Source organism: Capra hircus, chromosome 1 (genome assembly GCF_001704415.2).
Source record: "Capra hircus breed San Clemente chromosome 1, ASM170441v1, whole genome shotgun sequence".
Classification (NCBI taxonomy): Eukaryota; Metazoa; Chordata; class Mammalia; order Artiodactyla; family Bovidae; genus Capra; species Capra hircus.
The window spans coordinates 99,584,216-99,600,775 of record NC_030808.1 but is presented as its reverse complement, the minus strand read 5'-3'; the positions used below and the strand labels follow the sequence as shown (position 1 = coordinate 99,600,775).

At 36.2% G+C, this 16,560-nt stretch overlaps 1 protein-coding gene across 2 annotated transcripts in view; it reads right to left on the bottom strand.

Annotated features, from left to right (window-relative positions):
- ZBBX (zinc finger B-box domain containing) overlaps positions 1-16,560 on the bottom strand; it is a 112,919-nt gene that overhangs the window by 89,925 nt on the left and 6,434 nt on the right. For both annotated transcript variants that reach the window (XM_018053779.1, XM_018053781.1), the window contains exons 3-6: positions 14,058-14,148; positions 7,348-7,396; positions 6,358-6,467; positions 142-237 (exon numbers count right to left, since the gene is read on the bottom strand). In XM_018053779.1, coding sequence (XP_017909268.1) covers positions 142-237; positions 6,358-6,467; positions 7,348-7,396; positions 14,058-14,148 — 346 coding nt within the window. The remainder of the gene's footprint in view (positions 1-141; positions 238-6,357; positions 6,468-7,347; positions 7,397-14,057; positions 14,149-16,560) is intronic.

Sequence of the window (16,560 nt, the reverse complement as noted above, 5' to 3'; positions counted from 1 at the left end):
CATGTAAAGATTGTACATAATAGAATTTTAGAAATTAATGCAAATCATCCTAAATTCTAGATAATTAAACAGGTCTTAAATGTCTTCTTGTTGAAACATTTTATAAACACACTACAAGTAGAGCGTTTTAAGATGGCATACCTGCAAAAGAGTTGTTCTATGGAGTTTTAGTGCTCCCTTCTGGTGGATTTTAGCAAAGCATCCTGAGCAATAATCTTCTCCACATTCAAGGCATACCTTAAAAGATATTGAAAAATCATACAGTCTCATAAAATATGACTTTGAGAAAACATATGTGTAAAGAACTCATTGCTTATTTATCCAATTACACACCAAGAAATTGAGAAGCCTAAGAAAATAGGACAACATTTGTGCAAGTTAAGATGTAACTGAGAAAAATTAACTTGAAAACTTTAACTATTCTCATGACAAAATAAATATAACAGCTGCAAGTAGGCTTCAGTGCTAGTTGCATGTATGTATGTACAATTTTTAAAACCCAGCAACCTCAGATCAAATTTCTTAACCTGGTAAAAATTGTTATCTCTGTGTCAAAACTACTTCATTATGAGTTCTTATATCTTTCTGTATGGATTTATATGACATAATTTGTTTCAAAGGATGCATATATTATTTGTCTCCAAAAATCCCCACAGACTTCTTTGAATGGCACTGCTTCACTGGTGATTCTCAAAATGTGATTTTTAAAAGCATACTTAGAAGATTCCTCAAAGGAAAAAAAAGTACAAGAAAAAACATGTCAGCAATGCTTATGCCTGACGGAATGATTATGCACAAATGTGTATTTGTCTAGCAAATGCTATATGCTGTTAAAATGTAATTTTTTTATTTGTGGACAAGTTGGAAAATGTGATATACTTCTACCTATGATGGTGCTGAGCAAGAGTGAAAGTGAAGAAAGGAAATGAAATTTTTACTGCAAGAGTAATTACTACTGTGTAGATGTACAGGCACCCCAACACCTCTTACAGTATGATAAAAATAGTGCGAATGGCTAATAGCCCTCATTTCCTTGAGTTTGGCCTAGCTTGAGAATAACTGACAGCACAAATAAGAAAGCGCAAGAATTGGAGACAGTCAGGAAGCCTGTGTCAAGAAGCTCACACTCCCTTCAGCTTTCTCTCATCTCCGCCTTTAGGATGCCCACCAATCTGCTCCCCTCCTTCTTCTCTCATTGTATCAGGGTACAATACGCATAAAGCAGCTGGAGCAGCCTGGGGAGCGACACATCAGCATCTTCTGCCTCGTTCGGCTCAGTGGGAGCCTGACGTGCAGTTCAGCGGTGACGCTTCTCAAACCATGTGTATGAATCTCCTGGGAATTAGCTACAGTGCACACTCTGGTTTGGGAAGTCTGAATGGGATTGAGATCCTGCATTCTAACAAGGTCCCAGGTGATGTCCACCAGCTGTTGGATGCAGACCACACAGTGAGTAAAAAGGGGTTAGAGTGTATGGATGAAAAAAAGTAGACTAAACTTGGGAGAAGATGAGAGGTTAAATTAGGAGCTTGGTACTAACAGATACACACTGCCATATATAAAATAGATAACCAACAAAGACCTACTGTATAGACAGAGAATTATACTCAGTATTTTTAATAACCTATAAAGGGAAAAAATCTGAAAAAAAATATATATACACATATATAATTAAATATATATATATTTAACTAAATCATTTTGCTGTATACCTGAAACTAACACAGCATTGTAAATCAACTATACCTCAATGAAAAATAAATAAAATAAAACTCAAAAGGAGTCCATTAATTTTTTAAAATTGTATTGCAAATTCCCATATGATGATGCAGTTACCTACAATAATGTAGCCATGTTTATTAAACATGAACTGGTTAGGAAAACTACCTAAAAAGTGTTAAAAGTGTAACTAATTTTATGTAACTAAAATGAAACTAAAAAGGAAGAGTCGAATCAAATAACAATATTCACAGCATTCGGGGAGCACTTACTCATTGTTCTAAGGGCTTCATGTGTTCCATCTCATTCAATTCTAACAAGAACCCCCATAAGGTTGGCATGACCATTGTACCTCCATTGTGAAGATGAGGCAACAAAGGAATATAATGATTGAGAATTTGTCCAATCATACAGCTAATGGAGCCAGGATTTCAACCCCAGGGTCTGACTTAAAACTTAAACTCTTACCCATATCCACATTACTAATGATTCATCATTGACCATTGATTGCAGTACTAATCATTTATGGGAAAACCTTGATAAAATGCAATAAAATAAATCCAATATGTAAAATGATGGCATGATCTAGTATTTATCAAAATTCAAGTGCATTTGTCAAAAGTGTGATTATAGCTACACAAAATTGGATTTATAATTTTAGTGGAAGAAAAATAAGTACTATCCCCGGTACAGGAAATGGTTATAGCTTGTCAACTCTTGTTTCAATAGCTATAGTCTCAAATAAATGAAGATACAAACAACTAAATACATAATTTTTAAGTACAGAATTAAAAGGTATAATTTCACATACACATATGGAAGTAGTATTGTATTAATGGTTTCAAAATGTATTCTACAACATACCAGCTGATATTTTAATGACTGTATCATAAATATTGGGCACCATTTCTGCAATGTAATATAGACGACTGAGTGTCAGTCTGAGCATACAGTGAAAGTGAAGTTGCTCAATCATGTCCAACTCTTTGCGACCCCATGGACTGTAGCCTGCCAGGCTCCTCCACCCATGGGATTTTCCAGGCAAGAGTACTTGACTGAGTTGCCATTTCCTTCTCCGGGGATCTTCCCAACTCAGGGATCAAACCCGGGTCTCCTGCATTGCAAGCAGACTCTTTACCATCTGAGCCACAAGGGAAGCCTTGAGCATATAATTCTAGGCCAAATATTTGCTAACAATAGATTTTTCATGAAAGTAACCAAAGGGATATTGTACTGGAAGATCAAAGCTGGAGTCACAGAGCAAGCTTATATATTTTGTTATAAAAGCATATTTGGATTTTAAAAAATGGATTTAATGGATTTAAAATAATGGATTTAAATCCATAATGGATTTAAAAATGGGAGAAAATGACCAACAACTGGAAAATCTTTTTAGGCAGTTTGTATAGCTGGCAAAAACACAGATAAGGACTTCATTCCACCACAGATGATTCATCAATGATGGAATACCCAAGTGCAGTTCTAGCATATCACTTTTTAATTTGATCAAGGCTGGGTCAGTCATGCTATGACTTCAGAGTCCATCTGAGTTTAATTAAATTATCCACGTGTCAAATTAATAAGTAATTTTCAACTATCCATTTCCCTTTTGCCATAAAGCAACAGCCAAAAGCCTCTGGAATTTCTTTTCAAAATAAGAAATCTGTGAATTGAGGGGTTTATTTTTACCACCAATATATATGAAGACAATACATATATCATGTGCCAACAAAAAAGGCATACAATTTACTACCTCCTCTGAGTGTGCTAGGCACAGTGCTAAACACTTCACATGCAGTAACCATTATCTTCAGTAACTCTGAGGTCTAGACTCCTGTTATCCATTTTATCCCATCTTACAAATGAGAAAACAGAAATATAAAAGAATTAAGCCATTTGCTAAAGGTCACAGAGCTAACAACAGGTAAAGTTGAAATGCCAACCTCCAAAAGGCAAGCTCTTAATCGCTACCTCCCATCCCTATACGATCTTCCCTGATGAAGGTCATGCCATAAGATAGAGATTGACTCTGATTATCCAATCAGCATGACCATCTAGAATGATGGAAGCTAAGAACATAAGGTAACCTTAGAATTCAACACTACAGAGTTCATTACATTTGCCAAGCTTGAAATTAAAAATAATAATAATAATAATATTGTGCTTTAAAAAGTATGATGGGATGTTATTTTCATTTAAAATCAAACAATATCCTTTCTTAAGTTAGAGCCTAAATCCTGGCTTCTATTTACAGCAGTTTTCAGGCAGATCAGTTTTGTAATCACTGTACACTGTCACCCTCATCTGCTTCCCAGCCAAAGCAGGTGCCATGTACACTGTCCGGAATGTCCTTTGCTTGCTTTTCCTTCTCCCTGGAAAAACAGATTTTTTATTTCCAAGTCAAGTCTTATCTACATGTGCCATTTTTTTCAGATTCCATGGTCTTTACACAGTGTTCAAAACATAGAAAAGGAGTCATAAGAAATATTGACTCATAGCTCCTAAGCCAAATGATTTTCAGATCATGAACAGTGGATTCAAACAATTCAGTTCTGCCCTTAAGTCCCTTTCAGCTGTCATATTTCAAGCTTCAGGAATATTAGCACTGGCTTATATTTTCTAAACATTTCTGGGTAGGTATAACTTTCTAAAATTCCTCAAATTATTGTCCACCATTACATCAGTAAGACGAAAAGAAGTATTATATAATAGTAACAGCATTATACCAAGAGCCAGGGTTTTACATTTAGTATTATTAGCTCTTTACTAGAAAGAATTCTAAATCTCTGAGTTCAGTTAAAATTCCCATGAAATAAGGCCAGTAATACAATCTTAAATCAGAAGTGATTACAGCTAAATTCTTTGAAATTATAATAAATATTAGTTATAGTAACCCACAAATATTAGTTATAACCATTGCATTCTTTGGAGAAAAAACTGCTTCCAAAGTGTGTGTGATATTTTAATTGCAAAAGATTTTGGATATCTTTCTTTCAGTTAGCTTCAATGATAACAACGTTTTCAATAACAGAAACGTTCTAAAGAAACGTGTGTGCTTGTGTGTTGTGCTTAGTCACTCAGTCGTGTCCAACTCTTTGTGGGCCCATGGACTATAGCCTGCCAGGCTCCTCTGTCCATGGAATTTTTCAAGCAAAAATACTGGAATGTATTGCCATTTCCTCCTCCAGGGGATCTTTCCAAACCAGGGACTGAGCCCACATCTCCTATGTCTTCTGAATTAAAGCAGATTCTTTACCCTTTGAGCCACTGGGGAAACCCTAAAGAAATAAACACATTCAACAAGTGTGGGCTGAGTACCTAGTAAATTGCAGGCATAATTCTAGGTGGTGGGCACAGAGCAATGAGGAAAACTAAAGTCCATACGCTCATGAAGTTTACATCGTAGGTAAACAGAAAATAAATACACTAAAGAGCGATAAATGTTGCACTGATGAATGAGGCAGCTTCACAGAACTAGACAGTACAACTCAGCTGTTTCTGTTTTATAAAAGGCTGTAGTTTGAATTGACCTTTATTGATATGAGAACTTGGTAAGGAAAAAATTTGTTGGGGAGATCTGAAGAGTTGAGTTTTGAACATGTTAAATTAGTGATTTTCGTTAGCCATGCAAGTATCTGAGTTGAAAGTTCAGGGGGGAAATATTAATTAGTGATGTGTTAATAAGTTTGGGAACCATCAAAATAGAGATGGTCTCTAAAGCCAAGAGAGTAGATGAAACTATTCAAACAGTAAGTACAGATAGACTGGCTTCCCTGCTGGCTCAGTAGTAAAGAATCTGGCTGTCAATGCAGGAGACACAAGTTTGCTCTCTGGGTCAGAAAGATCCCCTGGAGAAGGAAATGGCAACCCACTGTAATATTCTAGCTTGGAAAGTCCCATGGACTAGGTCGCTAAAGAGTCAGACATGACTTAATGACTAAAGAACCACATAGACTACAGAAGAGGTTGAGGACTAAGCCCTGTGGCACTCCAAAACTCAGGGGCAAGAATACAAAAAAAAAAAAAAAACAAGAAAGCCTTACACAGAAAAAATATACCATATCATTCCATTTATATAAATTCCAAGAATAAGTTTAGCACCACTAAAGGTATGCTGCTAAAAATCAAAATTGTAGTTGGCTTTGTAAAGGGAATTAATTGGAAAAGGTACAAAGGAAACTTCTGGGGTATTATGATGGGGACATATACATTTAAGATCTGCCCATTTCACAGTAGGTAAATTATAACTCAATTTTTAAAACAAGAATGGGAGGAGAGAATACAATGATATTAAGTGCAGACAACTCTTCAGAAGTGTTACTGAAAGGGATGCAAAAGGAGATCTGGGGATCAAAGAAGAATTTCTTCTTTGCTTTGGGAAATAATGCAGCATATTTGCATGCTGATAGGCATGATTCAAGGGAGAGAGGACAAGAGTTAGGTCATGTTCTTAAACAGGAATGAGAAGCTGGGATTCAGTGCATCGTTTAGCACTGGCCATTCCCAGCAGCCTGCACAATTCACTCTTAGCAAGGGTCATGAAGGAAAAGTGCGTGGCTACCAAAGCAGCTTAAGTCGGGACAAGTGTATGAGCCCATGTGAGAGTTCTGCTCCAAGATTTTATCCCAGTGTACGTACTAGCAGAGCAGCTTTGTTCTCACACTGCCCGCAAACCTTCCCTTTTATCTTGGGTTTGTCACTTTCAGAGGAATTTGCCATTTTATAATTTAGTGGTTGTTTCACCGGTCCTGAAAGGAAAAATAAACAAAGACCAATCACATTAAAATACAATGTTCAGTTTTCTGATTGATAAAGTAAGGAAATTATGCACATTTCTATATTCTCAAATAGTGTATACATATCAGGTGCCCAATAAGAATGGCATGTAGCCAAGTCTAATCTCCCCAGTAGACTGGGGAGCCCACAATCTCCCTCCCACCCCCTGTGACCACGGGGCCACAAACATCCACCCATATACATTCTGCTGTAAGCTCAATCGAACCAGACACATAAAATTACAAAATTTTAAAGACTGTGCTTTGGATAGAATTCCTATAGCGTTCTGTCCCATTTCTGGATGAAACTGAAGCCAATACAGAACAACTTCTATAATAAATGTTATATGTATTTCTAGAACATATTCTATCAAATCATCTTAATTACTCAAATGTTTATCCTCTGTATTAAAAAATCTCATTTCTTTTAGAATTACCATAAATTCAAAATTTGTTTTTGCTATTTTTAAATTCTTTTTAAAAAGCAATTTTCAATGTTCTTTCAATTTCCTAGAGTAAAATTTCAATTTATAATTTTATACTGCTAGAATTTTCTTCCTGTTTAAGATATTATATTAATAAAGTTTAAGGAACAATGCTATGTAAGTCCTCATCTTTCAAAAATACTATTATTATAGTCATATCCTAAGTTGATTTTTGATATAAAATAAGTGCCCTCCCCCAAAACACAGATAAAATATATTTTGAATATCACAGATAGAGAGTCAACATTTTGGGGTTTAGAGTCATTATGCTACATGAATAGTCTTAGAACTTCAACTTTCTATATAATTCAAAGGTTAAAAAAATAATTATATCTATAATACCTAATAATACAGTGTAAACTGTTTACCTTGAAGTTGCTCCTTCAGTAATTTTAATTTCACTTTTCCAGCAGAAAACTGTATTAACAAAATAGATACTATTTTTCAGGTATAATTCAAAGTTTAAGTGACTAACAAAAGTACTATAAAACCATAACAGTTTCCTGCATCTTGAACAAAACAAACATTTTCAAAGAATAATATAATAGGAGATCATCTTTACTGCAAATATAGAGCTTTCAGTTAAATCAAGAGAAAATTCACAAAAGGAAAATATATTTTCGAAACATATATTGGCCAATTTTCAGAAGAAAATGTCATACTTTATCTTTAAACAAAAGTTACACATCTCTATGAAATGATTTTAGGAAAGCACTAGCTTTTAAATATTATAAAGGCTCAGTATGCCTTTTCCATCTCTGATCTTTCTGAAACACACAAAGTCTAATATTTGTATAGACTGAATCTAAACTGAATTCTGACTGAGCTATTCTGCTCACAAAACTGTAAAAAGCTAACATTATTATCTGTATTTGCCCAATTTAGAAAACTATGCATTTAAGCATCATAGACATAGCCTTTTTCAAATATATTATTTGTTGTCCCAGACTTTCCCAAGGTGTAGCCAAAAAAATTGAGTACATAGAATTATGGCTAGGTATTTCAAATAAATAATTGCCTAAAATCCTTGGATCTTCAGATTTTAAGAAATGAAACAGACTTGCTGATTGCAAGTACCTGCTTCGGTCTTATTAAATCCAAGATCTGAAGTACAAAGACATTCACAGAGCATGGTGCACACTTACACACACACTGTCAATTCATGCCTTATTTTCAATTTTCAATTTCCATGCTCAATTGCCCAATTTGCACATGAGAGTATGAGAACAATGTTTGCCTCTATGTCTACGGCTTGTACCACTGCAGTCATCTTTGAAAATTTAGGCCTAATTATTCTCAGTAAATCCAGAGGTTTCGCTTCAAAAGAGCATTTGTTTTCTCACATTCTTTAAAGAGCTGCTCAGATGCTATGTACCAAACACAGCAGACTAGAAAATAGAATTGAAATAATCATTTTTAATGTGAATAACACTTTTATTTGTAAACTGGCAGTGTTATGCAAGTTACAGATAATTTAATCCCAGTTTTCATAACCAAATTCTCCAATATTATTACCTTAAGGATACATTGAAACATGTGGTTATAGGCTACCTGGGCAGAATGGACATACTAAAGCAGAATGAACCCATTATTAGGGACATATTGTAGCTTGTTCTTGTTCTTGTGAATATTTTTCAGCTCTGTGAGTACAGCCATATTTACTTCAAATGAATCAAACTGCATACAATAGTTCAGTGAACAAACTACTAGCTTGTTATTTTTAGGTAAATAGAATTGCCTCCCAAGTCTGATTTTTATTTATTGGGGAAAAAGATGAGTGTGAAGTGGGGTTGGACCAAGGATACACACACACACACACACACACAAACACAGGTGTTCGTGCGTATGTGTGTATCCCTGGTCCAACCCTACTCCAAAAGCTTACCAGGTAGCAAAATGGAAATCTGCCTGCCAATTCAGGAGGTACAAGAGACATGGGTTCAGTCCCCAGGTCAGGAAGATCCTCTGGAGTAGCAAATGGCAACCCATTTCAGTATTCTTGCCTGGAAAATTCCATGGAGAAAGGAGCCTAGTGGGATCACAAACAATGATCCCCATGAACTATATGCTCACAGGACTCAATGCTTACATGGCTGAGAACACATACACACACATATACACACATCCATATGTATATATATATATATGCCTATGTTTGTATACATAAAACATCAGGAATTCAATATACTGAAGCTATATACCTCATTAGCCAACTTATGCGTCCACCAGGAGATGCTAAAGGGGTCCCATCAAGGTCCAGGACAGCTTAGAGGTTCAGACATATCCTCTGGGCCACTGGGGTCAGACTCTGCTGTCTTCATCGGCCTCCCTAGCATTCACAAATGCCTGCAAACTGCCACTAATGTCCTAAACTGCCATGCTGGGCCCACGCTCCTTCCACAAGCCACTTTTTCCAACAGTCTCATTCTTAGTCCAATTAGCTACTTAACCTTTGCCATTCTCCACTACTTTTCCTTCCATCCAGGCTGCCCCACACTTCCATGAAACCCTTATTAAATAGTCACTCAACTGTATTATGCATTAAACCTTTCCTTAACATATCTCTTCCAAAAGTTCACAGTAACTGGACTCACCTTTCTCACACACAACCTTCTCCACAGGACTCTCCAGAGGGACTAGCTACATTTCTATTCCCTTGCTCTCACCCAGAGAGAAGGAAAATGTTCTCCCTGTTTGCTCCCCAGTGCTGCTTCCAGAACACTGTTCTGCTCTCATCATTCAGCCAAGTTGCCTCTACTGAAGTTCCCACCATCCACTCACTGCCTTCACCAGTACCCTGAATCCTCTTCCACCTGAACCTCAGCAGTCTGCTCAGTATTTCTCTCCATCACTTCTCTCAGGAGATGGTCTTGGAGACTCAATGCCTGTGTTCACCTGACATCCTGATGCTGAAAACCCTCCTACACACTGACTGCTGTGCATATCTAAAGTGCCTCTTCAGCCCCCTGACCATTATGACCAAACCTTGGACCTAAGCGGCAAGCTGAATGGCCACACCTTCAAAATCCCCAACTCAGAGTATCTCTGAGTGCTAACCACAATCTCCTTACCTCCTTCCTTTTAGACATCCCACAACTACCTATCACTGTGATGAAATAATGGCAACTGAAAGTGTTAGTTGCTCAGTTGTATACAACTCTTTGCGACACCTTAGACTGTGTAGCCTGTCAGGTTCCTCTGTCCATGAAATTCTCTAGGCAAGAATACTGGAGTAGGTTGCCATTCACTTCTCCAGGGGATCTTCCTGACCCAGGGATTGAACCTGGATCTCCCACACAAGTAGCAGATTCTTAACTATGTTAGCCACCAGGGAAGCCCCATTAGCTACTGGGTCCTCTACAAATCCAGGGTAAACAAGCCTACTGGGCTCCTATGGCTCTTCAGCAACCTATTTGCTCATTTGCTACTAAACTTCAAACGTAATTCCCACAGTGGCAACTCCACATCTTCTCCATTCCCAGTAACTCAAATTCACCCCCATTTCCCTTCCTTAATACGAACAGTTGATCTTGCCTTCAAATTTACTAAGAAGGTTGAGGTTTTCCTATAAAAGATTTTTCTGCAGCTTTCTGCCTCACTGCCTGTCAAAAGCAACCTCTAAAAATGTACCATTACTGTCACCTGTTTTCCATCTTTCCTGTCTCAAGAAAACGTGCCTTCTTTCCCTTGGTTAAGCCCTCCTCAAGGAGCCACCTCCTCAAAACCCCAAGCAACTGGCATCTCTCTCATTTCATCTTCAGTGTTTCCTCCACTAGTCAGCCTATCCCTCAGCTACAAAATGGCTCATATCGTCTCCCACATAACGAAGTATTTCCTTGAGCCTCTTAAATCCTTGACAGGTCGCCCTTTGCTCTCATGTTCACCGAAACTTTAGCCTTTACTCGTTGCCACCTGTCTTTCTTTTTCAACAACTTGAAATACATTCTTACATCTGATGACAACCCAACCATCAAATCAAATGTATCATTTTTAAAAATTCTCATTCTCTGTAAATAACCATTTTAACATGATTTTCAGTTCATGTTACAATTGGTTTCACACATATTATCTCATGCACTGCTCGAAACTGTGCAGTAGTCAGCAAGAACTGTTATGCATGTTTACAAACATGGTAACATAAGACCACGGAAGGTTACAGGTTAGATTTTTGTGTAAAAAGGTTACATTTTTGTCTAAAATCACAAAATTAATTAGATGAGTCAGGACTTTAATCTATATTGTCTAGCACAGGATTCTGTGACCTTGGTACCACTATTTTAGGCCAAATAATACTCTGTTATGAGGGCTGCCCAACTCATTGTTTAATGCTCAGCAGTACTCCTGACTTGTAGCCATTACACACCATTAGCCAAAAATATCCCTCTCGGTGGTGATAGCAAAATACATGTCCCGACACTGCCAAGTGTCTCCTGGGGGACAAAAGTGCCCCCAGCTGAAAAACAGCCAAAGAAAACTATACTCAACTTTTTTCATTACAAATACATCCGTCAAGGTTGACTTCTCCATTTTTTTCTAAAGATGTTCTCTTTGACTTTTATCTCGTTTGAAATTACATTATTTTGACTCTATTTCTCCCATTCTTTCTCTTCTCAGGCTCCTTTCACTAGAGGGCTGGCAAATTATCTTAGAACTAGCCTGAAAACCTGCATTCCAAACCTGGGCCCTGACCTTTGACATGAGCGAGTTATTCAACTTTTTTAGTGTTAAATTACTTCATCTGTGGAACTGTGAACAAGAGCAACTGTCTCTTAAGAGTGATACAAGCACTCAAAGAGATAAAACAGGAAAAGCACTGTTGGTTGGTAAAAAAAAACAGGTAGTGAGCAAATATTAAAGTTTTCTTTGCCTCCATATTTTCTGAGCTTTATCCTTCATACCTGCCCCTCTATCCTTCACACCTTTCTTCTCCTTTTTTATAAATTCTTAGGGGGCACAGTTACTCTCTCAGCTTCAGCCAGCACATTAGAGTGCAAACAAAACTCCAATTCTTTGAAATTTGTTACGAGTAGAACTTAAATATTCTTATAAAAAATGAAGCAAATGTGGATATGGTAGTTAACTCAATGGGGGAAATCCATTCACAATGTATATGTATATCAAACCATCATGTTGTACTCTTTAAATATAATTTTATTAGCCAACCATACCTCAATAGGTCTGGGGAAAGAAAGAGAGGGAAGAAGCCTAAATCTAAACACCAGAAAATTTTCTCCAGCTCCATTATTTATTCTATCTCCTAGGCAATTCATTCTGGAATATCACTTATATATTTTACTTCCTCCTTTCCTTTCTCATTGTGTTTGGTTCCATGTTTCCTTTATATTTCTTCTGCTACATTCTAATTCAAACTCTTCTCATCTGACCTTTTAATAGTCTCATAAGTAGTCCCTCTGTTTCTGTACCAGTGGCCTCAAAAGTAGCATACATGCATGCCTGAGGGAGCTCAGGAGACCAAAGAGAGAAAAAGAAACATCTCTTCATATTTACATCATCCTTGATTAATTTCCATATTTTGTTTTACAATGCATATGACATATTGGTAAATTAGTATGCATATAAATAAATGATATCTACAAGCAAATAAAAAATTGTGGATAGAAAGTTCATTCTCGAATTCTTTATTGATATGGTACATGATCAAAAGAATGTAAATATCACTTGCTCTATACTCTACTTACAAAGTCCAAATGCACTGGATGTTGAGAAGATCAGCCAATACACATCACCTTAAACTTGGCTTCAAAACTCTTAGGGAATTCCATTCACCCAGTGAAAAAAGCCAAGACTCGGAGTCTGGTTTTCAGTGCTCCTCCCATCCTGTCCCATCTTCCTTTATCTCCCACCTTCTGTGCCTCCCCACCCTACCCCATGCTTTCACCCTCCTACTCAATTATGAGGTTTATGGGAACTGGCATTATGACTTACTCATCAATTTTCCTAACAAATATATCTAGCACACTCTCAAATATTTTAGAGGCAAACTATTATTTCCCAAGCATAAACAATTCATACACTAAATGGCAGAAATTACATAGTGACTTCCTATAGATATTTTCATATGTGCTTTGTCTTCTACATTACATAAGGATCTCCTTGAGAACAAGGACAATTCACTATGAGACAAAGAAGGAACTTATAAATGCTATTGAATAAATAAATCAATAATCACAAAGAGTCAGCACTTTTAATATATTTACAACAACATCTAAAGCCTGGAACAATGTCTCAGAAAGATAATGAAAAATGCAAAGTGGATTATAAAACTTTTAACTCAAAAATTAAAGTCACATATCTCTGTACGAGAAAGACAGTAAAGAATAAAACGCCTTTCCAAAGCCAAAAAGGCTAGAAGTGCCGAATAAGATATCTGTAGATGCCAACTGGTCCAATGAAAGTTTAATGATAGGTATATAAAAAGGAAAAAGCTATATAAGTTAAAACTTACAAAGTCACGGATCTTGTACTAAAGAATACAGAAGCAAAACTGTTTTCATTACATAAGGATACTCCTTTGCTTTTAACCTTAAATATAACGTAATGTCATTTTTAAAATACACAGTAAAGATAAAGAAATTCTATAGCTGGGAAATTTTAAAGCAGTTTTCCCTCGGGTATCTTCACACATGGAATCAACAACGTAAGAATAATTATTGTTCAAGCAGAACATGAACATATTTAATAAATGTGATACAATAAAAAGGCAGAAAAAGTCTGTCACTTGTTATATCAAATAACCTCACTTTCACTGTAATACAGAACTATGTAGTTCTACTTCCCAAACTTGAAAACCAGAACTGAACTGAAAGGAGAAACTGAATTTAGAAAAATTCAACTGAAGGTGAATTTTTAAAATTCAACATGCAGATGAAAAACAAAAACATATCTGAACAGTGAAAGTTGCATATTAGCTCATAAAATTTAATCAAAATCCAATAATATGCAAAGCTTTTAAAAATAAGAATTGTTGGTTCTTAAGTATGGAAGGGAAGACAAATTCTGAAAAAATAATTTATATATTCTTAGCAAACTGCTTGAGAATCAAATAGTGTTCTCTTACCTTAATAACATTTCCTTTATTTTGTGACATTGTGTATGATTGATTACCCAATTTGCCCACTTGTCCAGATTTCCAATGATATCCACTTGACCTTCAATATATATCAACGGAAGACAAAATGTAATTACTAAATACATTTCTCCTTTTAATGAAAACAAATATATTTTCCCTGTTTCAGGAAATGGAAATTCAGTTGTTAACATGTAACAGACCACCATAAAATGAAAATGAAATATCAATAATGCCACAATAGCCTCAGTAATTCTAAAATATAACTCTACTATATTTGGAAGTTTTGAAAAGAAATGAATAAAGGTGAAATGTCCAAACACAGATGAAGAATTTCATTTTTAAAGACATTTACAATGACTAAAGGTAGTTTTACTGATTTATAAGAAATTTTAAAGATTGCCATGTAGTTTTAAAAGCTAAGTGTTCACAAATGTAAAGAGAAAAAGGAAGCAAAGCAATATGCCCCCAAATTCAGCAGATCGACTATGTGATGAATGCCTTATTAAGACTTCAAATTAGTCCCTACAGTGAAAGGTAACAGATTGCTAAGAAGGCAAAAGGTTTCATTTTATAGTTTCAAAGCACTTTCATTTGAGCCTCACAAAATCCTCTGAAGTCAACAGAGCAGGGAGCCCAAGTCCCATTTTAAACAATAATGAGAAAAAAGTTGCCCAAGGTCACAGAGATAATAAATAATAAAACCAAGACTGGAAAACCAAACTTCCATCTTCCTGACCAGTGAGTGGCAGGTTCTCATTTGGGCTATGACATTTACTATCTATGTGACCTTAGAAAAGCATTTTAGTATTCTGAAAACTCAGCCAAGCTTTAGAACACTTTTGAAAACATCTAGAAAAGGTTCCTCCGCTAATGGAAACTTACTCTTGGGGGCTAATTTCAGGAACTCCGTTTTACAGATATATTCGCGGTCCGCTGAGGAGCCCAAACAAAGTCCAAAGCAGTGAAGTTTACAAAAAAATAAAAAGAAAACAAAAACCCAAAAATAACAATAAAAATGAGAGAACTGGCCATTGGATCATTAGGATAAGAACACCAAGACACACAATAAACTTTGTCACCTGGGATGATGTACCTCATTGAAATATCTCTGATTAAACCAATGCTCTCCAATATAAAATTAGTTTTTCTTAAAAAAAAAAAAAAAAAGCCAGCGCTCTGCTTATTAGATGTGTGTATATCATGAAGGCTTCCAGGTGGCACTAGTGGTAAAGAACCTGCCTGCCAATGCAAGAGACATAAGAGGCGTTGGTTTGATACCTGGGTTGGAAAGATCCCCTGGAGGAGGGTATGACAACCCACTCCTGTATTCTTGCCTGGAGAATCCCCATGGACAGAGGAGCTTAGTGGGTGCTACAGTCCATAGAGTTGCAAAAAGTCAGACACAACTCAAGCGACTTAGCTCTGTCATAAACATTTTTGCAAAGACTTATTCTCTAAAAATAAATACTACTGAAAATATAATAAACTTCTGAATTTTCTTTAATAGTTCAGAAGGTCCTTCACAGATATTTGATGATCATCACCTGAGTACTAAATAAAGCAAATTGAATACACAGGGTCTGGCTCCCAGACTTTTAACAACACCAAAAGTATATGAATGCACCCTCATTTTCCACAGGAAAAAAGTTAGACACTTTCGCAGTCTATTGGAAAGAAAAGTTCTCCAGTATCCACCAAAAGGTAAGCTGCCATATGCTCTGATCTAAAATTACAAGTGTAGGAATTTATCCCATAGATACTTTTACATGTATAAGCAAAAATATATGCAGAAGCATATTCATGACAGCATATATAATCACAAAATACTAAAAATTTAATAAAGATCTGAAAAATAAGTGCTATTGTATCCACACACAATGATCCCTTGGTCAGGAAGGTCCCTGAAGGAGGGCATGGCAAACCCACTCCAGCATTCTTGCCTGGAGAATCCTACGGACAGAGGAGCCTGATGGGCTATAGTCCATAGAGTCGCAAAGAGTCAGACACAACTGAAGTGACTTAGCAGACACGCATGCAAGACCAAATAAGGTTTAGAGGAAGGGAACACACACAATGAGATCACTGTGTGCTGATGTGGCAAGAGTGGCAAAAAATAGCAAGGAGAAAAGTAGAATGTGAATCCATTCACATATTTTTATAGATGACCTCACTTGTAAAAGTGTAACAGACATGTCAAATACAAACCTACACACATACATACACATATACACACACACTCACACATATATACAGGCTTGTACAAAGATATTTGTGGGGACAAACATTTTAATTGTTAAAAGAGGTACTGCAAAATGGGCTGGGGGTCAGCCTGGAGAGAAGAAGAGATCATTTCCATTATATAACTATCAGTAATACTTGATTTTAATTGTATTTATTATTTTTACAACAAAGCAAAATTCTCCATAAAGTTAGTATAAGTATGCAAGCATAATTATTAGAGAGTTCTCACTAATAAAATTTCAGCTAAAGC